Source organism: Bombina bombina, chromosome 2, assembly GCF_027579735.1.
Source record: "Bombina bombina isolate aBomBom1 chromosome 2, aBomBom1.pri, whole genome shotgun sequence".
Classification (NCBI taxonomy): domain Eukaryota; kingdom Metazoa; phylum Chordata; class Amphibia; order Anura; family Bombinatoridae; genus Bombina; species Bombina bombina.
The window spans coordinates 980095995-980118937 of NC_069500.1; the positions used below are offsets into that span (position 1 = coordinate 980095995).

Sequence of the window (22943 nt, forward strand, 5' to 3'; positions counted from 1 at the left end):
CTTTTTTTCAGCCGGCTCTCCCCATTGATTCCTATGGGGAAATCGTGCACGAGCATGTTACACCAGCTCACCGCTAACGTAAGCAGCGCTGGTATTGGAGTGCGGTAAGGAGCACAATTTTGCTCAACGCTCACTTCTTGCCTTTTAACGCCGGGTTTGTAAAAACCCGTAGTACCAGCACTGTCTGTAAGTGAGCGGTGAGCGTAAACTGCTCGTTAGCACCGCCTCTAACGCAAAACTCGTAATCTAGGTGTATGTGTTTATATGATTACTGTGGGCTAGATTATGAGTGGTGCGCTAACTGTTGTGCAGAAGCAAAAAGGGATTTATTGCTGCACTTTGCGTGTTTGTTGGAAGTAGCGCAGTATTACGAGTTGAAAGTAAACATGTTTGATTAAGCGCAATAGAATTTAAAGCATGTCGGGATAGCGTGCATTCTTGTTAACTGTTTCGGTAGACTATAAATTTGCACAAAACACATTCAAGAGTACAATTACACTCATAATAACACTATCTAATAAAAATTATTAAAGAACAATTGCATTAAAAAGTTATAAGGGCTCAAATATATGAAGTCTCGGGAGTTAGAAAAAAAAAAGGCATGCAAAGGGCTTTAACAATAAGATACATACATACACGTCTAAATATGTATATGTATGTACAGTATATATATATATATATATATATATATATATATATATAAATATGTGTGTGTGTGTACATATGTATTTATATGTGTATGTATGTATTTACAGACTTATATACACATATAAACACATAAATACATATGTATATATATATATATATATATATATATATATATAGACATATATAAGTGCAGTGTAGTCAAGTAGCTGAAAACATGTAAAAATATATTTATGCAATATTCATATTTAATAATGTGTATACCTGTGTATTTACTGTTAATATTTCACATTCCAGTGTTCATCACATAGGGGAATATGTTCTAAGTATTTTAAATAGATATTCCTATACCTGTATATGTCTATACCTAATCACACACACACTCATATATATATATATATATATATATATATATATATATATATATATATATCAAAAACCTCAGATATATAGAAATATGTTTTTAAGAATAAATAGAAAATATTCGACTATGTGAAGAACATTAGAATGTGAAATATTAATATTTTCAAATTGAGTTAGCGCACTTGAGAAAACACGACTGGGTTTGCATGATATGGTGGGTGTTAGGTTTTTTTTCGCCTTCATGCTCCATTGAAGTCTATGTTGGAATATATTAACTCAATCTCGATATTTAGCTTTTTGAGCATCAGGTTAGCACACGAGTGAAAACTTTTAACTTTCAGTTTGTAATATGCATGCTACCTGACGCACGCAAAAAGCCGAAGTCTAGCGGGGTTAACACGCAAGTGGAAGTGCGAACTACCGCTCTAGACCTGTGTATCTACAAGTTGTCCTTCTTTGTAAACATTGCAAGCTCTCTTGTGTATAGATTTCAGTCTTCATAATATCCATACAAACAAAAGTTTCCCATTGTTACACATACTGTGTCCTTTGTGTTTAAGAAATATTCTTTAGTGGAAATTGATGTATAGTGAGAAAAAAGGACTGCCACTATAATTCTACAATAATGGCTGACAGTGCAAGATAATAAAACAATAAACCACATAAATAACCTGTTAATACACACAAATAGCAAAATAACAAACTGAAAAATATAATGTGAATATATGCACAAAGGATTTATGTGAAAAGTCACTATCTCAGTATAATTTCACTTAAAGGGACAGTCAACACCAGAATTTTTGTTGTTTTAAAAGATAGATAATCCCTTTATTACCAATTCCCCAGTTTTGCATAACCAGCACAGTTATAATTATACACGTTTTACTTCTGTAATTACCTTGTATCTAAGCCCCAGCAGACTGCCCCCTTATTTTAGTTCTTTTGACAGACTTGCATTTTAGCCAATCAGAGCTGTCTCCATGGTAAATTCACGTTCAAGAGCTCAATGTTATCTATATGAAACACGTGAACTAATGTCCTCTAGTGGTGAAAAACTATCAAAATGCATTTAGATTAGAGGCAGCCTTCAAGGTCTAAAATATTAGCATATGAACCTCCTAGGTTTAGCTTTCAACTAAGAATACCAAGAGAACAAAGCAAAATTGGTGATAAAAGTAAATTGGAAAGTTGTTTAAAATTACATGCCCTATTTGAAACATGGAAGTTTTTTTGGACTTGACTGTCCCTTTAACAGGATATCCTTGAATAAGACAATTTCATTGGTGAAACGTACTTTAGATAATCTGATTGGACATAACATCCCAAGAAGGGCAGGACTTTGAACAAACTACTCCTGTTGACATTTAGAATTGCCAGGTGTTCGGCGTCTATCTTGTTGTATGTGTGCAGTTCTTATGTCCCTGTAACCTGAGTGATATTGTTGTCCTTTAAATAAACATATTTTATCTGAGCTCCACTTTTGAAAGTCTGTATGTCCCTGGATTGAGTCTTTTCACATATATCCTTTGTGCATTCAAACACATTGAATTTTTTCAGTTCAAGATAATAAGCATTGATTGTTTGAATCTAAAGAATAGTAGAATTCGAGTTATTTTTTTTTTTTTTAGGGTAATAAAATATACAACATACAGGTTACTCAATGAAACATATACACATATAACGACTAACATGAATATCTCACAGTATAGTAAGCAAACTGGGGAGCAACCTCTCCGCCCCCCTCTATTTTTGTCCCTCCATAATTGCTCAGGCCACTTTTGGACCCTCGAATACACATCACACTAATTGAGGGGTTTAGCAGGATATAGACCACTTTTGGGCCTATAGATATCTAACACATAGAATACACAGAAGCAATTATACAAGTCGGGCATAACTGGTAATTAGGTAACATTAGGTAGGTATCTAAGGTCACTACACAGAATCACATTAAGCCCTTATAGATATTCAGTTTATGGGGGGACTTAGTTATACAGATCATATAATAACAAAAAATTAAATGACCCCACAGAAGATTTGCTAAGGATCAGCTGTAATATGTCTAATAAGAACTCACACATGCTTTAGTTCAAATACACTTTGACAGGGAGTTATATACAAAAGACCAGGACCTCCCCCACCGCTAAAGTGGGATTTAGACAATGCTATCCAGAGGCAAAGCCATAGTTAGGTCTATCATTAAATGCTGCGATTCCCCACACAGAGACAATTCTAGGGCTAAATATTATGCTCATGTAGGTTATCCAGAACTGTCTAGTAATTATTACACACAGCTGTGGTGCATTAAACATTGCACAATTACCTATTTAAGACAACAAAAATGATTATAATACTATCATGTGAAAAGCATTATACATTCACAAAGTACAGTAGCTAATTTGTTATGATCTGAAAATCCTCACAGGAAGGTCATCCAGGACTGTCTAGTGATCATTACACACAGCCGTGGTGCACTAAACAGTACACATTTAGATATTTGAGGTAATAATAAACGATTGTATTACTATCATGTGATAAACATCATACATTCACAAAGTACAGTAACTGATTTGATATGCTCTGAAAATCCTCTCAGGAAACCATTTGAGTGTCCCATAAGTCCAATGTCCTTAAAATCTTTGCTAGGTGGATATTCAGGCCTAAAGGCCGTCGCTTAGCCGTATCTTTAACCATTTTAGGGCAGGTGCAAAGTCTTTACACAGGTACTAATTTAGGGCATATGTTTCAACAAAGAAAGGGGGGGTGGATGGGGGAACGGAGCGAGAAGTCAGAAGTTCCTAGAAGTAACACATTAGAGACTCCAAGGGTGCTGGGTTTGTTATCTATCTATTGACACTATATCATTGATTAGATTAACTTACAAACAGTGTATAAATGGATCATCATACAGTTATAAGTTGCCAAATCCAAGCATGGAAAAGCTCTAACACTCAAAATGATACTACTCAGCACTAATCCACACCTTAGTCAGTAAAAAATGCATTAATACTTCACCACACAAGCGAATGAGACAGACCATACATGCAAACCCACATATTTCTCTATAAAGAATTTGTTATAAATGCAGTATATTACAGCAAACAGCTATAGGCTTGTCATGCGTCTCCAGATAAAACAGAACACAGGGTAAGGAAATAAAGAAAAACAAATACTGTTACATCACAAAAATTTACATTTGTGTAGATACACACAGGAGCCAGAAAAAGGTAAAACAGATTTGTGTGCTGTGCGGAGTGTAGCAGTGGGAGTTCCCAAGATGTTTGGCAGTCTTGATCGGTGTAGTACACCCAAAATCGCCTCTCCCCAAGCGCTCCCCCTAACCAATACCTGCTTTGATTGACTGAATCAGACTAAACATGGCTCGTAAACCGGGAACAGAGATCCAAAGGGGAGTAATGACACATAGCCTGATACTGCCATAGTGACTGGCGGTGTTTCCAGCAAGGAGGCTGTGGTAAGCCTGTAAAGCTGTTGACAATGAAGAGCGTGTTGGGGATGACATGAACACTGCTGCGCCCTGATGTGCCGGGCTCTATGCGCGGGTGGTCAATCTGTATTCTCTTCCATGTAGACAGTCTGCTTGAAGCAGCAGAGGAAAAGTGAGGCTCCATCTCAAGGCTTGCATCTGCTGTTGTCAATGGCGAGGAGCGCGCCTGGAGAGCTGCAGGCACCTTGTTGCTTTGCGGCTCCCGTATTGCTATGCGCTTCTCTGCAGCATTGTCGCCATGTGTACGAGCTGCTTGTAAATCCTTGAGATCCATATAAAGCACTTGGCTCCTCATGTTGGGCAGCAGTGCATCCCGACATCCAGTAGACATTATAATACGGCCTGGAAGATTATTAGGTGCTGCTAACTGTTGCTGTGCTTTTCCCCGCTAAGTGTCTGCTGTGCTGTTCTTGTAAGCTTGTGTGTTAGCCTTGTGCAATTTGCAGCATGATTGCTATTACTGTCCTAGAGAGACAGATATCACAAATATAAAAATTGCTGGGTCTCTGCAGGAGTATAACAGTCTTTTTTGAACTTAAAGATGGCGATTGTCCCGCCTCTCCAATCCTGCAGGCTCAATCTCCTCAGTATATCCCAATAATTTCTACTTTAAATATAAAGCCAGGGAGCAGAGAAAAAAAAAAGCTTATTTTATGTAGGCTAAAGTCCGGAGTGTGCTCTTCCCACTTATGCTGTTATGAATTGTGTAGCTCCTACCTCCGGATCCGATGTAGGCCGCAGCCGCGGTCTTTCCTGATTAGGCTCTGGAAGTGCTTGCACCAAATGTTTTTGTCTCAGCTCTGGGACACAAATCAGGTACAATATCGTTTGAGCCTGTGTCCTGCTTAAGTTTGCTGCTGTTTGCTGTTATCTGTCGGCAATAATATGAGGCTTGAGAGGGTTTTAATCAATTTTTGTGCTGGAGCTCTATCTGAACACAGCTTCTCTCTATGACGGCTAGCTCCGCCCCCCCTTCGAGTTATTTTTGATTGTTTAAAGATAATTTTAGAGTAATAATGAGGTTACAGCCCACTACAATCAATTAGCCTACTAGTGGACTATTTCCCCACACATTAATGGTCATCCCTACTTCGGTTAGTTTTTTTTCTGACTTGCATATTAAGGGCTATTCCAGGATACTGATGCCCTAAAAGGTGCCATGACTAAATATGTTTTGGAAAAAAAATGTATACACTAAATTATGTATGAGTGGTGCTTTATTAGGATATAAGTATATATCATTTTTTTTGTCTTAAATCAGTGTTTCCAATACATACAGAAAGAGAAGCACCCTGCCAGGAATGAAAAACAGCTCAGTAGCTTGTATGACGAGTTACCACCTGGGAGCAACCTCTTTTAGCGCAACTGTGCTTTTCATAGAGGAGAACTTTCCTGAAGTATATCAATCTGATCCAGCCTATCAAGGTCAATCCAGACCCAAAACAAAAGAAAATCATCCTCTGAACAAGGAACATGGCAACCCCAGCTGATGGTTTGGGCCTTTTTTGACCCTCGTCAGTGAGGTGCAGCTATATTCCTCTAAGCACACTGGACAAGGAATCCATGTTTGGTTTCCCCCATCACCCTTAGGGAGACATCCCCAGGTTTAATATTCAAATAAATACAGAAAGAGAAGTGCTCTACCAGGAATGAGTAGATTGTTCTTTGGCAAGTTACCACCTGGAAACAGCCACTTATAGCCCATTTGTGCTTTTCACAGAGGAGAACTTTCCTGAAGTATATCAGTCTAATTCTGCTGCTTGGAAGAAATCAGGTAGGGATCAGAGGTGGGAGGATAATCCCTATATTGCAGAAAATATGATCCTTAATAGCTAACTGATTAATCCTTTAACTTCTAGGAATTTTAGAAGTGTGGTGTGTAGCCTTTTAATTACCAAAAACCATTGTCAAAGCCATGCATGACTGCTATTTCTGAACAAAGAGGATCCCAGAAAAGCTTTCACAAACATTTGACATATGGCTGTAATAGTTGTGTTTAAATAATTTCAGTGAGAAACCAAAAGGTTGTGAAAAAGTTAACAATTTTGTTATATGATTGTATTTGAAGGTCAAATAGTGGCATCAAATATACAAAAATAGGTTTAGTTCAATATCTTGGGTTGTCTACTTTAAAAATGTATACATTTTGGGGGTTAATTTTGAGAATTTGGGCAGTTAAGCTATACCAAATGAGAGCTTGTTGCATCATTTTAGACAAAGTTGCTGAATCAGATTATATTACAATTCAAGAGAAGAGTGTCCAGCACCTATATACTCAGTGGGGTGCATGCTGTAGGGTCCTGTATTGATCCAATCTCACATTCAGTGCAAAAAAGCAGCAGCACCACTTTACAGCAAGGCTATGTTTTATTGGTACATAACCAAAAAAAAAAAAAACAACAACAACATTTCGGTCTAAATGACCTTAAACATGTTGCATACAAAAGATATTGGGGCATATTTATTAAGCTCCGTATGGAGCTTGATGCCCCTTGTTTCCGGCAACAGAAGTTATGAAGCAGCAGTCTAAAGACCGCTGCTCCATAACTTGTCCACCTGCTCTGAGGCAGCGGACACAAATCAATCTGATCGAATATGATTGGGTTTATTGACACCCCCTGCTAGCGGCCAATCTGCAGGCGGCAGCATTGATAAATGCTGATAGCGTATCATGTCCGCTCGCACATTGATACATATGCCCCATTGTGTTTACCTTTTTTTAAAGCAACCATGAGCGGAGTTTCTACTCTCCGATTAATTTTAACCCTTTATACACCTTAAATCATAAATTCAATTTCATTACAGCTCCTTCTACTGGTGAACTCCTAATATATATACAAAACCTAGTGCACCTAAAATTACAACAATCAATCATTGTGCAGTATGCACATACATAATCTCTTTAGAAAAATACAAAACAACACAATACTAAATATATACATCCTATCATTTAGTTAACCACTCAACCTCTCAGTAAATCCTTTCAAGACATTTGCCATTCAATTTCCCTGTTCATTCCCAATGGCTCTAGTGAGTTGAGTTTAAAAATCCAAAAAATTTCCCTTTCTTTTAGAAGCTTAATCCTATTACCTCCCCATCTAGGTCTCTCTATTTGCTCAATGAATTGAAATCTCATTTGAGATACCGTGTGTCCAGCTCTTACAAAGTGATGTGATACAGGAGCCTTCATCTCATCTCCTCTAATATTGGACTTATGCTCATTAATTCTGTCCCCAATCCTTCAGGTAGATTCGCCTATATAGATTTGTGCACATGGGCACTTAATTAAGTATAAAGCATAATCCATATTACAAGTGTGGTAACACGAGATTTTTCATTTCTAACCACTCTGGGGATGGTGAAAATATTCACCTTTAATCATGTTGATGCAATTGCAACAACCAAGACAGGGATAGCAGCCTAATTTAAAAGTGGACAAATACATCTGTTTCATTTGTTTACCAGATCCAACATCTGTTTTGACAATCTGATGCCGAAACATGTCAACCAGTTGGTGCTACGACCTCTTATGCACTTTGTATCCTTCAGGTAGATTCGCCTATAGATTTGTGCACATGGGCACTTAATTAAGTATAAAGCATAATCCATATTACAAGTGTGGTAACCCGAGATTTTTCATTTCTGACCACTCTGGGGATGGTGAAAATATTCACCTTTAATCATGTTGATGCAATTGCAACAACCAAGACAGGGGTAGCAGCCTAATTTAAAAGTGGACAAATACATCTGTTTCATTTGTTTACCAGATCCAACATCTGTTTTGACAATCTGATGCCGAAACATGTCAACCAGTTGGTGCTACGACCTCTTATGCACTTTGTATCTGTGATGGTTCTACTGCTATCTTTTAACTTTTGATGCCGAATAAAGGAATATTATTTTACTACAGTGAGACTTTCTTCACCATTTTTCTACCTTGATCGATACCAGTTTCTAAGTCTCCTCTCTCCTTTGGGATCCCCAGCACCGGGCGAAGATAGTCCTCACCTCTCTGCTCCAGCCTCACTTTCATCAGTGTGACGTCACTCCTGTACAGCTGAGCACAGCATACAGGAGCCAAGATAGAGACGCTGATCCGACATTGGCATTGGATGCCTGCTGAGTATGTTTCTCAGCCCGTATACATTACAGATCTATCAGCTGCTCTTACCTCTCTTCCCTCGACGGCTACTATGAACAGCATACCAGGCAAGTGTTAAAGTATATTAAGAATAAGGAATAACATATGCTTATAACTTTTGGAATAGGGGGTGAGTGTACTCATATAAGACCCGGCCATCAGACAGGTGCATTTACTATTTTACGGACATTTACTTTCATTATGTACCTTTGTGGGTGTCAGCATTTGGCTTGTAACTGTGCCTTTAAGTTAAGATCTCCTCCCCAAACTTAATCCTATTTAAGTTCCACATATCCCAGAAATCATTGCTTCATTATTGAAGAGCTTTAGGAGATTTTCACTAAGTCTCCCTTCTCAACTTCAAACTTATTTGAGCCCAAACTTATTTCTGGTCATAAACTTTATTTTAACACTCTAATTTTATATGCCATAAGCTTGTGGATATAACTTGTAACTTGTTAACTTTACTCAACGCAAATTAGGAGTTTTACTTTTTGCCAATAGCAGCTGTCAGTAGCTGCCGCTCTCCTCCGACACAGCCTGAGACCAGACGCGCTGAAACAAGGTGAAGTCATCTCCGGTCACACTGGAACTCACTACGCAGCACGCCAGACAAGGTAACTCGCTGCTCACATTGAACGCTGCTCTCCTGTCTCCCTCAATAGACGCTAGGAACTCCGCATTGAAAGTAAGCCAAGCAACCTCTCACCATCTTAAATCTATCACTTTGAAAGGTATGTGCACCAACCAATGTGTTATTAAGCATGCTTGGAAACAAACATAATGTAATGCATTACCGAATGAACTGATCTAAACTCATCCTGTCTAATCAACCTTCCTGTTTACATAAATCCATATTTGCGGTTTATCTGGAATTAATCTTGCAAACAAACCAATATTCAAGATTAATACTTTTATTATATGTTTGTGTACTTTTCATCTATATCAGAATACTTTAAACAAAGCCCAAAATGTGCTTTTGTTCACTGAACCACCAATCACATGTAAGCTGTATCTGAATTTTAATATATTCTTTATTTCAACATATATTATTCTAAAACATTACTTATTTTCACTTTATTCAATAGAGAGTGTCACAACTGGAGAGATATTTAGTTTTGTGACATAAATCACAAATCATTTAGTAAAATGTATTCATACATGTTCCTAATATCTAAGCCATGGTATCTAGGAGATTATGAATGCAAACATTTACTTTCCAACTAATATAAGATACATACTATATATATATTTAAGAACTCTTTATCACAGAATAATCAAGCCTAAGAAAAAGATAATTTAAGACACATATTTTTAGGTACATCATGGATCCTGTAGAAATGGCCACCCAAATCTCCTCTCTTAATCAGAAAGTGGAAATTTTGGCACAAGGATTAACTGAGATAAAAAATGAAAATAGCACACTAAAATGTATACTTAATGAATATGTGACACAAAAACCTAATGAGATTCCAGAACCTCAAGTTAATCCCCCAATACCATTCAGTGGTGATCGCATGAAATTTCGTGAATTTAAGAATGCCTGTATATTATTATTTACTCTGAAACCACAAACCTATCGAACAGATAAGATCAAAGTTTTTACTACTATCTCCTACCTCTCCGGAGAGCCCAGAGCATGGGCAGACAGATTTCTTGAAACAGAAGATCCGATTCTAAATTCCCTGGAAAACTTTTTTCTAACAATGGCCGTACTCTACAATGATATAAATAAACAGCAAACGGCTGAACACAGATTAAGATCGCTCAAACAAGGAAAAAGACCCGTGGAAAATTACATAGCTGACTTCCAGCTATGGGCCACGGACTCAGAGTGGAACTCAGTTAGCCTAAAAAAAACAGTTCAGCCTAGGTTTATCTTAACATCTAAAAGATGAACTTTCTAGGATGGAATTCCCAGATAGCTTGGAAGCATTAATTAAGTTATGCATAGCCATGGATAGGAGATATCGCGAGAGGAAGACTGAAAAACATCATTTTGAAACAACACCCAAAAGATCTTTTCAATCTTATCATGATTTCAATGATGTTTTTAATTTAAAAAATGCTAAATCACTCCCACCTCATAGGCATTTTGATTGTCCAATTGACACTAAACCAGGGGTAGAAATACCATCAGGAAAAATATTTCCCCTCTCACAAAAAGAATTGATCATCTAAGAGAATATTTGGATGAAAACCTTAGAAAAGGTTTCATTCCCCCATCTTCATCCCCTGTTGCCTCTGCAATCTTTTTTGTAACTAACAAAGATGGCACACTCAGACCAATTATAGATTACCGAGCCCTTAATGCTGTCACTATAAAAAATAGATACCCGTTACCACTCATCCCGGAGATAATTGAACGCCTTAGTGGAGCAACCATATTCACCAAGTTAGATCTAAAGGGAGCATACAATTTAATACGTATGAGATCCGGAGATGAGTGGAAGACAGCTTTCAAAACAAGATATGGGCTATTCCAATATAATGTTATGCCCTTTGGTCTGACGAATGCTCCTGCCACATTCCAGCTCTTTATAAATGAGATCTTTAAAGAACTTATGGATGTGTGCGTAATTGTCTATCTACACGATATTCTAATTTATTCCAAAAGTCTAGAGGACCATAGAAAACATGTAAGATGGGTTCTTTCAACTCTTAGAGATCATCAGTTATACGCTAAAATGGAAAAATGCCAGTTCCACAAAGACACCATTAAATTTTTGGGATACATAATCTCTCCCAAAGGCATTCAAATGGATCAAGAAAAGGTAACAGCTATAACTAACTGACAAACACCTACGTCCTTGAAATCTTTACAAAGATTTCTAGGTTTCACAAACTTTTACAGGAAATTCATTAATCATTATTCTACTATTGTTCAACAATTAACTCGTTTGACAGGTAAACAAAAATTTGTTTGGGATTCCAAGGCTGAACAAGTTTTCAAAAGTCTAAAAGGAAAGTTTACAACAGCTCCTATCTTGAGTATACCTGATCCAGATCTGCCATACACCTTGGAGGTGGATGCCTCCAATGTTGGAATAGGCGCTATACTCTCACAACCTGGAAAACAGAAAATTCTTCATCCCATTGCTTATTATTCTCGAAGATTAACTCCTGCAGAGAGTAACTATTCAATAGGGGATAAGGAATTACTAGCGATGAAATCAGCAATGGAACATTGGCGACATCTCTTGGAGGGAACTACAATCCCTTTCCAGGTTTTCACTGATCATAAGAATCTTCAATATCTGAAGAAAAACAAAACTCTGTCTTCAAGACAGGTACGTTGGGCTATATTCTTGGATCGGTTCAATTTTTCACTTATTCATATACCAGGTACAAAGAATATAAAAGCTGACGCTCTATCCCGATCATTTGAAACCATAGAAGACTCTCATATCAACACATATATTATTCCGCCATCTAAAATCATTGCTGCAGCAGTTTTAGAAGCATCTAACATATTCCAAGCACAACACTTGGACCCTGATATCCCACCTATTTGTACTCCAGATTCCGACTCTGGGCTATATATGAACAATGGTCTGATTTATGTTCCACTAACTTTAAGGGACCAGATCATTCAACAACATCATGATTCCCCCTTAGCCGGTCACCCAGGCATTGAAAAAACAACTGAACTTGTCAGTAGGGAATATTGGTGGCCTCAGATCAAAACTACCATTCATACTTATATAATTAACTGTCAATCCTGCGCTAAGAAAAAGAAGGAACACCATAAGCCCTATGGACTCCTAACACCATTACCCATACCTATAAAACCTTGGGATATGATAGCTATTGACTTCATTGTAGAATTACCCTTATCAAATGGTCACAACACCATAATGGTTGTAGTAGACCATTTATCTAAAATGGCTCATTTCATTCCATTAAAAAGAACACCTACTGCATTCACAACTGCAAAATTCTTCCATAGTCATGTAGTTAGACTGCATGGGTTACCAGCATCCATTGTGACGGATTTACTTCAAAATTTAGGAAATACTTATGTAAAACCTTGCAAATTTCACTCAGGCTTACAACTGCATTCCATCCGCAGTCCAATGGCCTAACAGAACGCCAGAACCAAACCCTCGAACAGTATTTGAGATGTTTTATTTCATCTCAACAAGATGATTGGTATGATTTGTTACCAAGCGCTGAATTTGCTTATAATAATTCAATCAATACCTCAACTAAAGTTTCTCCTTTCTTCGCTACTTATGGATTTCATCCACGTACTTATCCAAATACTCTGACATGTTCTCATTCTCCTTCCATTTCCAATTACACTGAATCTTTGAAGGACATTTTGGAAACTTTGCAAAACCATCTAGTTACAGCTAAGGTAACTCAGAAAAAGTATTACGACAAAAAGAGAATACCACCTCCGGTATATAAACCTCATGATATGGTATGGTTATCCACGAAGAATATCAGATTACCAGTGCCAATTAAAAAATTAGCTGACCAGTTCATTGGACCATTTCCAATTCTTAAGGTGATCAACGAAAATGCGGTAACTTTGAAGTTACCCTCTACTATGAGAATTTACCCTTCATTCCATGTGTCGCTTATTAAACCTTATTTGGGTACTTATGTTCCTTCTGCTGACTCCACTCTTGTTACTTTACCTTATCCTCAGGATTACGAAGTTGATGGGATTCTCGCCTAAGAATCCGTAGGAGGAAACTTGAATACCTAGTGCATTGGAAGGATTATGGTGATGATGAGAATTCATGGGTTCTGTTACAAGACTTGAATGCACCCGATTTATTGAGAGACTTTCATGCTGCTTTTCCATTCAAACCGGGTCCTCGGACTGCTGGGAGGGGCTCTTGAATGGGGGGATCTGTCAGCATTTGGCTTGTAACTGTGCCTTTAAGATATGATTTCCTCCCCAAACTTAATCCTATTTAAGTTCCACATATCCCAGAAATCATTGCTTGATTATTGAAGAGCTTTAGGAGATTTTCACTAAGTCTCCCTTCTCAACTTCAAACTTATTTGAGCCCAAACTTATTCCTGGTTATAAACTTTATTTTGACACTCTAATTTTATATACCATAAGCTTGTGGATATAACTTGTAACTTGTTAACTTTACTCAACGCAAATTAGGAGTTTTACTTTTTTGCCAATAGCAGCTGTCAGTAGCTGCCGCTCTCCTCCGACACAGCCTGAGACCAGACGCGCTGAAACAAGGTGACGTCATCTCCGGTCACACTGGAACTCACTACGCAGCACGCCAGACAAGGTAACTCGCTGCTCGCATTGAACGCTGCTCTCCTGTCTCCCTCAATAGACGCTAGGAACTCCGCATTGAAAATAAGGCAAGCAACCTCTCACCATCTTAAATCTATCACTTTGAAAGGTATGTGCACCAACCAATGTGTTATTAAGCATGCTTGGAAACAAACATAATATAATGCATTACCGAATGAACTGATCTAAACTCATCCTGTCTAATCAACCTTCCTGTTTACATAAATCCATATTTGCGGTTTATCTGGAATTAATCTTGCAAACAAACCAATATTCAAGATTAATACTTTTATTATATGTTTGTGTACTTTTCATCTATATCAGAATACTTTAAACAAAGCCCAAAATGTGCTTTTGTTCACTGAACCACCAATCACATGTAAGCTGTATCTGAATTTTAATATATTCTTTATTTCAACATATATTATTCTAAAACATTACTCATTTACACTTTATTCAATAGAGAGTGTCACAACTGGAGAGATATTTAGTTTTGTGACATAAATCACAAATCATTTAGTAAAATGTATTCATACAGGTTCCTGATATCTAAGCCATGGTATCTAGGAGATTATGAATGCAAACATTTACTTTCCAACTAATATAAGATACATACTAAATATATATATTTAAGAACTCTTTATCACAGTGAGATCCCTAATATTTTTGCTCCTCCTTTAGGCTGGCATTGGTAAGGGAATGAAAAAGTAAGGGAAATGAGAAGATTACAAAGATTATTAACAGACATTGGAATATTTTAAAGGATCTAAATTCGCAGGTAGAGGAGTTTAAACAGAGACCAATGCCAGCGTATAGGAGGAGCAAAAATATTTGGGATCAGATTGTCAAAACAGATGTGGGATCTGGTAAACAAATTAAACAGATGTATTTGTCCATTTCTAAATTAGGCTGCTACTCCTGTCTTGGTTGTTGCAATTGCAACAACATGATTAAAGGTGAATACTTTCACCATCCCCAGAGTGGTCAGAAATGAAAAATCTTAGGTTACCACACTTGTAATACAGATTATGCTTTATAATTAAGTGCCCATGTCCAAAAATCTATATAGGGGAATCTACCAGAATGATTAGGGACAGAATTAATGAGCATAAATAGAGGAGGTGAGATGAAGGCTCCTGTATCACATCACTTTGTGAGAGCAGGGCACATGGTATCTCAACTGAGATTTCAAATCATTGAGCATATAGAGAGACCTAGAAGGGGAAGTAATAGGATTAAGCTTCTAAAAGAAAGTGAACGTTTTGGATTTTTAAACTCAACTCCCTAGAGCCATTAGGAATGAACAGGGACATTAAAAGGCAAATGTCTTGAAATTATTTATTGAGAGGTTGAGTGGTTAACTAACTGATAGGATGTATATATTTGGTAATGTGTTTTGTATTTTTCTAAAGAGATTATGTATGTGCATACTGCACAGTGATTGATTGTTGTGATTTTATGTGCACTAGGCTTTGTATATATATTAGGAGTTCAGCAGGTGAAGTAGTTGCAATGAGACTGAATGTATGATTAAAGGTGTATAAAGGGTTACAATTAATCTGAGAGTAGAAACTCTGCCCATGATGGCTTTAAAAAAGGCAACACAATGTATTTTGTATGCAACATGATTAAGGTCATTTAGACCGAAATGTTGTTGTACTTTTTTGGTTATATGTCCTCATAAAAACATAGCCTTGCTGTAAAGTGGTGCTGCTGCTTTCTTGCACTGAATCAGATTATGCCAATGAACAAATGCTACAGTAATTTTACAATACTAAAAGCTCTCTTTATGCCATATGTATATAGGTTTCATAGGTAAATCATAAAAAAACAAAGACTATTTCTGTTTAAACAGAGTAATATCAAAAATGCTAACAATTCTCTGGTACTTTGGGCAAGTTTTTATCTGAAATTCAGAGTAGCAAAGGGTTAAACTAAAATTATAGCAATGTCTTGTTTCTAATACATTATTATGATAATAATAATAATTATTATTATTATTAGTAATAATAATAATAATAATAATAATAACAATAATTATAAGTACTTTTATGCAAAGTTTTACCACTAATACAATATTTAGTAACAATGATCTATTAGGAATAGAGGCTGTTTTGATACATTATTATTTCCTAATGCTGTTTCAGGATAGATCTAAATTTCTGTGTTCACAAATATCTATCATTTCAATAACTATTTTATTAGTTGATAAGTTAAAAAATGAACAGGAAGTAATACAATATATTTTGATTGATACAATTTTTTCCCACTATTGAAACATCTATAGAAATGCTAATATTGTCCTTTTTCACTTATGTGCATTGCTATTATGCTTTCATGTGCAGCTAATCAAAATATGCACCAGCTGATTTATACACTTAACTGGTTATCAGTGGGCATATCATATCCTCAACAAGCTCAGGTGCAACTTTTCTGTCCACTAGCCAAACACACACACCTGGCATATTTATGCTGTTTGGACTTCATTTGGTATGAAAATATTTTTTTACATTAATTCCACAGAATGATACTTATTGTTCCTTAACCAGACACAATTCAATCTTTTCATGAACTTTCATGGCAGAAGTAAAATATTATTATGAGGAGACATATTGTTTTAAAGAAAATAATTGGATAACAGAAAAACAGCCTCATAACCTTACAGGTCAAAAAGAAAGGTCAGTATTTACTAGATTCTATTATTTGTTTTTTACTTATTGCACAATCATTAGTTGGGTGTCTGAAACAGAGCATTATGGAATACTACATCACATACAATATTATTTAATATTTAGCAGTATGGAGATAAGTACTCATTACAGTATTATAGTTTAGCCATATATGTTTCTGCAACATGAATAAATGCACCCCAATGTTTTATGGTCCCTAAAACTACAGCATGAACATAAGTTATGTTTTTTTTTTTTTCCTTTGGATTTACTCAGCCATATAGGAGACATATCACTCTACTGATTCATTGGAATGAATATCTTTATGTCACAATAGATTAAAATGTCAAGAGAGATGAAATGAAAGGCTGATCTTTCCTCCCACAGTTCATTCATTCATTGAAAATTCCAGCTTGGCTGTGGAAATTAAGATACGGTTTAGAAGGGATAAAAAAAAAATTACAAAGAGGATAAATTTAAAATAAAGTCTTTAGCTCAGAGTGGATTATCAATAAAACTCATATTATTACATTGTAAAATGGACACCCCCTTCATAATCAGAGGTTATAAGCCAAGTAGTGTTACAAATATTTTACAAACATAGAATTTCATTTTCCTGTAGCCATGCTGATATTTTACCATGGTTTTCCCTTTGTCATTATCAACTGTAAATGTATGTATGTGAAAATTTAAAGAGTTTACAGTATTCTTGAGAAAAGTGTGATTAAACCATATCACTAAGATTTGTTTTAATATGAATTCAAATTCATAATTTGAAGATATATGTAGTATGGGAATTGATTAATAATTAAATTTAACATAGATCAATTGGAATGGCTTGATAGCTACGTTTTAACATTTAAATGTAAGATTTATTATTTATTTTTCAAGTACAGCAAAATTGCCACTCAACTGCTGAGATAAAACTATCATTTTAAGTCTTTCTATACTGTGCACTATTACAACTATATGTTTAAGAGAGAGCAATAACTGAATAACTGTACAAGTCCTGTAAGTAAGACAGACAAATAGAAAGGTAGTTACAAGATCAGCAAGAGACTGACTCACCTGTCCACAGCTATAGCAGACATAGAGTAGATGCTGGCAAATATAGCTGTGATGGGAAAGAAGTTGTGAAACTTGCAGTAAGCATCCCCGAAGTACCACTCATTATGAAGAGCATATATAAAATTTACCAGAGTGTTAAATGCAGCCATGGAAGCATCTGAGAAAGCCAAACTAACCAGGAAATAGTTGGTGACTGTTCTCATTCTTTTGTGAGCCAATATGATCCAAATGACTATAATATTACCGAAAACAGCAACTGCCACCATGGATCCATATGCTAGAGACCAGAGGGCGATTCGCCAAGGGGGTTGTACGAACTTGTGCTGCATAGGGGAGCTAACATTGCTCTGAGAGACATTCTTTGGCCAGAGCATCCCTTCTCCCAGTGGGGCAAACAGACCGAGTCCCTCTGCAGTAGTCACATTTGCAGGAACAGAAGTCATCTCAGCCTTCGTAAATGTTGCAAAAAAAATGAAGAAACCTTCTATGTGAAAAGGTGCAACATAAACCTTAAAGTAGTCTGCTGTCACAACAGAAACACTTCTGACCTGGCATAAGCCCCAAACTATAACTCATGCTGAAACAGTTATTACTATCAGTTTTATTTTGTTTAGCAAATAAACTGAAGGGAACAAACAAAAAAAGCCAACAGAAAAAGCTTAGACAAGGAGAAAAGTTCCAGTTAAGTTCTTCACACCAGAATAAGGTAGTATGCGAACAAGCAGGTTGTGTGATCTTTTTATAGCACTATATCCTCCAATGTCTAGGTAAAGGACTGTGACGTCACAGGAGGGAGGGGGCTCTGGCTATAAAATACTCCTATGTGAGCAAATGTTACACGTGTTTGAAATATTAGTGACATCTCAGAGACAATATTAGTCATTTTGTAACGCTTACATCATGCCAGCACTTCCATTCAATGTCGTATTAGCTTTAGTATCCCCAGTATATGTGTGTATCCTTTTCTTTAGCTCTTTTCCAAACCTATTCCCTACTACTTTTACAGTCTCTATTCCCTTGTTTTATAAGGTGGTATAGTACAGATACTGTTAGATTACGTCTCATGTAAGAATTAAATATATATTTGTAAAACAAGATTATTGTTTGTGCTTAATATGATAACTGATATACATAAACTGCTTTGCCTATGTACGAATTTTAGTTTTTCATGAACAGGGTGTGAACAATGCAGGTTTAATGTTTCTGATTTTCTTCTAAATCTGTAGCACATATACAAATAATAGTTGTAAAGTTGAGATGACATTTCAGATATTTGTAGTATATAGCAAGCATTTAAGAGGTTAATAGTTTTCAATGAATGCTATTTATTCTATCGTGCTTATTACCTGTAACACTATTTCTTCGAATAAACGTGTCAATGTATCGGTAGTACTCAGAAAACAACTGTTCTGATAAAACAGTGTACATAGTTTATCTATACAAACACATTTGCTATTGATGTTTCAGAGGTTTATCAAGTAAAAAGAAACATATGTATAATTCTTTCTCAGCACTGCTGCACATGGTATAAAATAAGCAAAGATATTTACAAATAGCAACTCTTGATACAAGTTGGTTCAGTAAGCTATTTTGCATTTTGTAAAGAAAGCAATTAACAAAAACGTGTTCATCCTCAAGTCAGCTGATGTAGATACACCGTTATGATACAATTAGGGAATTCTTGAAAACTGATGCTAAAAGTTTGAGCATCATTTCATTGGGTTCATTAACTGAGCAGCAGACATGCTAATCCACCTTAAATAAACAAGCCTAAAAGGCTGCGATAGAGTCAGGGGCGGAGATTTGAACGAAATGCTGCTTCTGCAAGAGGGAGAGATTTACTGTTTCTGATAGAAATAGAACATCTGAGACAGGGGCAGATTGGGCCGAGGGCAGGGTGGCAGCTGCACCCAGAACTGCTATTATTGTTGGTATATTTTCCAGAGGAGTAGTTGCACCGGTTTATGTTTCCTTTTATTTAGGAATCTGGATCCAGGGAAATGTTTAACGTGCTGTACTTTATCTCCCTGTCATGTCACATAAATACATATATAGTAGTCTGGCCAGGTGCTGGTGCACAGTTCCCATGACATCTCACTCCCCCGGAGGTGCTGTCAGTTGTCAGCTGAGAGTAGACAGCACAGCCATGGGAGTACCCTATAGTCAAGAAGTTACTGATAAGGTAAGGGCAGGGGCAGTATCTGTTGTTTGTTATTCTGTTGCTCTAGCAGAAGACAGAGGCTGGGGAGCCTGCTTCTAGGAAAAACCAAAGCATTTACAGTGTTCCCAATGTTATATGAAGTGTTGAGAGAACAAATTAATTCTGCATCACCCCCCAGAGTTCTACCTACTTGGATGTTAGCTACTTTAGGTTGGTGGTTTGTTTGAAAATAAACATTATTTATTTTCCTGCTTGGAATTAGTTGGTTAAATACTGAGATTCATCTGCCCTTACAAATCCCTAACTGTATTTGTTGCAGAGAAGATATAAAGTGACAATTACTTGTTATTTCCCTTTACTTTTTAAAGGGACATTCAACACCAGAATTGTTGTTGTTTTAAAAGATAGATAATCCCTTTATTACCCATTCCTCAGATTTGCATAACCTACACAGTTATAATATTATAATAATACACGTTTTACCTCTGTGATTACCTTGTATCTAAACCTCTGTAAACTGCCCCCTTATTGTAGTATTTTTGACAGACTTCCATTTTAACCAATCAGTGCTCACTCCTCGTAAATTTGCATTCATGAGCTCAATGTTACCTATATGAAACACATGAACTAATGCCCTCTAGTGGTGAAAAACGGTCAAAATGCATTTAGATTAGAGGTGGTCTTCAAGGTCTAAGAAATTAGCATATGAACCTCCTAGGTTTAGCTTTAAACTAAGAATACCAAGAGAACAAAGCAAAATGGTGATAAAAGTAAATTGGAAAGTTGTTTAAAATTGCATGTCCTATTTGAATCATGAACGTTTTTTTGGACTTGACTGTCCCTTTAAGTGCTGTATGTCTGGTAAAGCTTTTGTAGCCAGCCTCCTCTCCATTTTTAGCACTATTCTGTAACTCAGAAGCACCATAGGAAAAACCTTTCCCTAAAACTGATTAAAGCACTTTCATACCAGTCTCCATCTGTTTTTTTTTAACACTTGTCAGTCAAAACTGAGAAGGTTGTGTTTAAAGGGACATTCAATTCAAAATGTTCTCTTCAGACAGAAGTAAATTCGATTTTTTTCCATTTATTTACTGTACCTACTATTATTTGTGTACTTTTTTGGGGGGATCATACCCAGGTAGGTTTGTGAACACAATTTAATTATTTTACATAAAAATGTAAAGTGGGTGTAAGTGCAAAATAAATAATAAACAGGGCTGTATATTTAAGACAACATAGACTATGCCTAGGGAACTAGGGAAGAAGGGTTTGTGGGGACAGGACATTGTGAGGGGTAGTTCTAGAACTAGATACCTTCCCACTCCTGTGTTCTTCAAATGTTTAATTTGCTAATTGTATTGCAAATCAATCATCCTTACTTGTCTAGTGCCTGATAAATGTCCGTCTACTCATCTCCAGCCTTCAGCTGTTGTGATGTTTTTGGTGAATGCACAAGGGGCAGCAAATTTCTCAGTGCCTAGAGCAGCATGGAAATTAAATACACCACTGAAGCTCATTCTTTAGTCTGAAAAGTCACAATAAAATGTGAACATATATTCTCTGTAGGTATGTGCCAGTGCTTGTATTCAGCATTTGTTTTTAAGACAAATGCCAAATATGGCTGCAAGCAGCAGCAGCATTCAACAATTTGCATAGATTTTTATATGTTGCACTATTGAACAAATAAATCCAGCACTGAATGCCTCTGCCTGTGACCGTATTCTGCATTTGTTTTTTAAAAGAACATTAGCACATTCCTAATTCTCTGGGTATGGTTTTTTACCCTTCTAGTTTAGAAATAATTGTTTAACTTTATAATTCTTGCACCAGGACAGTTGCATTTTAATAAAAGAGTGCTTATTAGGAGACTTCATTATGTGTGTGTTTCCTTCTATCCCTCAACTTTCAGACACACACAATTGTATTGCATTCCCTCTGACTTAATTTGATGAGTAGGATTTATATATTATAATATTAAATATTAAATATTATTTAATATTATTTGAATATAGTTAAAGGGACATTAAACCCAAAAATGTTCTTTCATGATTCAGATAGAAAATACAATTTTAAACAACTTTGCAATTTACTTCTATTATCTAATTTGCTTCATTCTTTATATATCTTTTGTTAAAGAAATAGCAATGCACATGAGTGTGCCAATCACATGAGGCATCTATGTGCAGCCACCAATCAGAAGCTACTGAGCCTATCTAGATATGCTTTTCAGGAAAGAATATCAAGAGAATGAAGCAAATTAGATAATAGAAGTAAATGAAAAAGTTGTTTAAAATGGTATTCTCCATCTGAATCATGAAAGAAAAAAATTGGGTTTAATGTCCCTTTAATGGTTTAAGGGTCGTGTCTCTTTGTCTCACTGTCTCTCTATGCATATACACAGTCACACAGATACTTCCTACAGAACTCCTTTACACAACACTCAGTGTATTTAAACATGTTTGTAGTGGGAAAGCCATATTTGCAGCCATTTAAAGGGACAGTCTACTCTAGAATTTTTATTGTTTAAAAAAAATAAATAAATAGATAATTCCTTTATTACCCAGTACCAGTTTTGCATAACCAACATGATTATAATAATATACTTTAAACCTCTGTGATTACCTTGTATCAAAGTCTCTGCAGACTGCCCCCTTATTTTAGTTCTTATGACAGACTTGCATTTTAGCCACTCAGTGCCCTCTCTTAAGTAACTCCACGTGCATGAGCAGAATGTTATTTACATGGCACACATGAACTAACGCCCTCTAGCTGTGGAAAACATTCAGATGGTCTTCAAAATTGAGCCTACCTAGGTAAAAGTATACCAAGTGAACAAGGCAAATTTGATTCTGAAAAGAGAGGAGAAGAGTGCAGACTCAAATGTAAAGTAAAAAGATATTTAATACATGCATAACAAGTGGCAACTCACAAGAGGTAAAATAAAAACAGCATATAACAAGAAGTGTCAGCGTTACAAAGGTAACTTATCCCACATCACACGGATTCAACAAAGCAGCTCCGGAAGACAGAAGTCCCCAACTCCTGTCCTGGGTAGATGCAAACGATCTGCGGTCCGGGTGAACAGTGATATCCCCAAAGTTTGTTTGGTCTCT

The 22943-nt window shown here is 36.4% G+C and overlaps 1 protein-coding gene across 1 annotated transcript in view; it reads right to left on the reverse strand.

The window, feature by feature from the left end:
* Positions 1–18112, reverse strand: part of TACR3 (tachykinin receptor 3) — a 462287-nt gene extending 444175 nt beyond the window's left edge. The window contains exon 1 of the mRNA XM_053700797.1: positions 17670–18112. Coding sequence (XP_053556772.1) covers positions 17670–18112 — 443 coding nt within the window. The remainder of the gene's footprint in view (positions 1–17669) is intronic.
* Positions 18113–22943: the final 4831 nt, after the last annotated feature.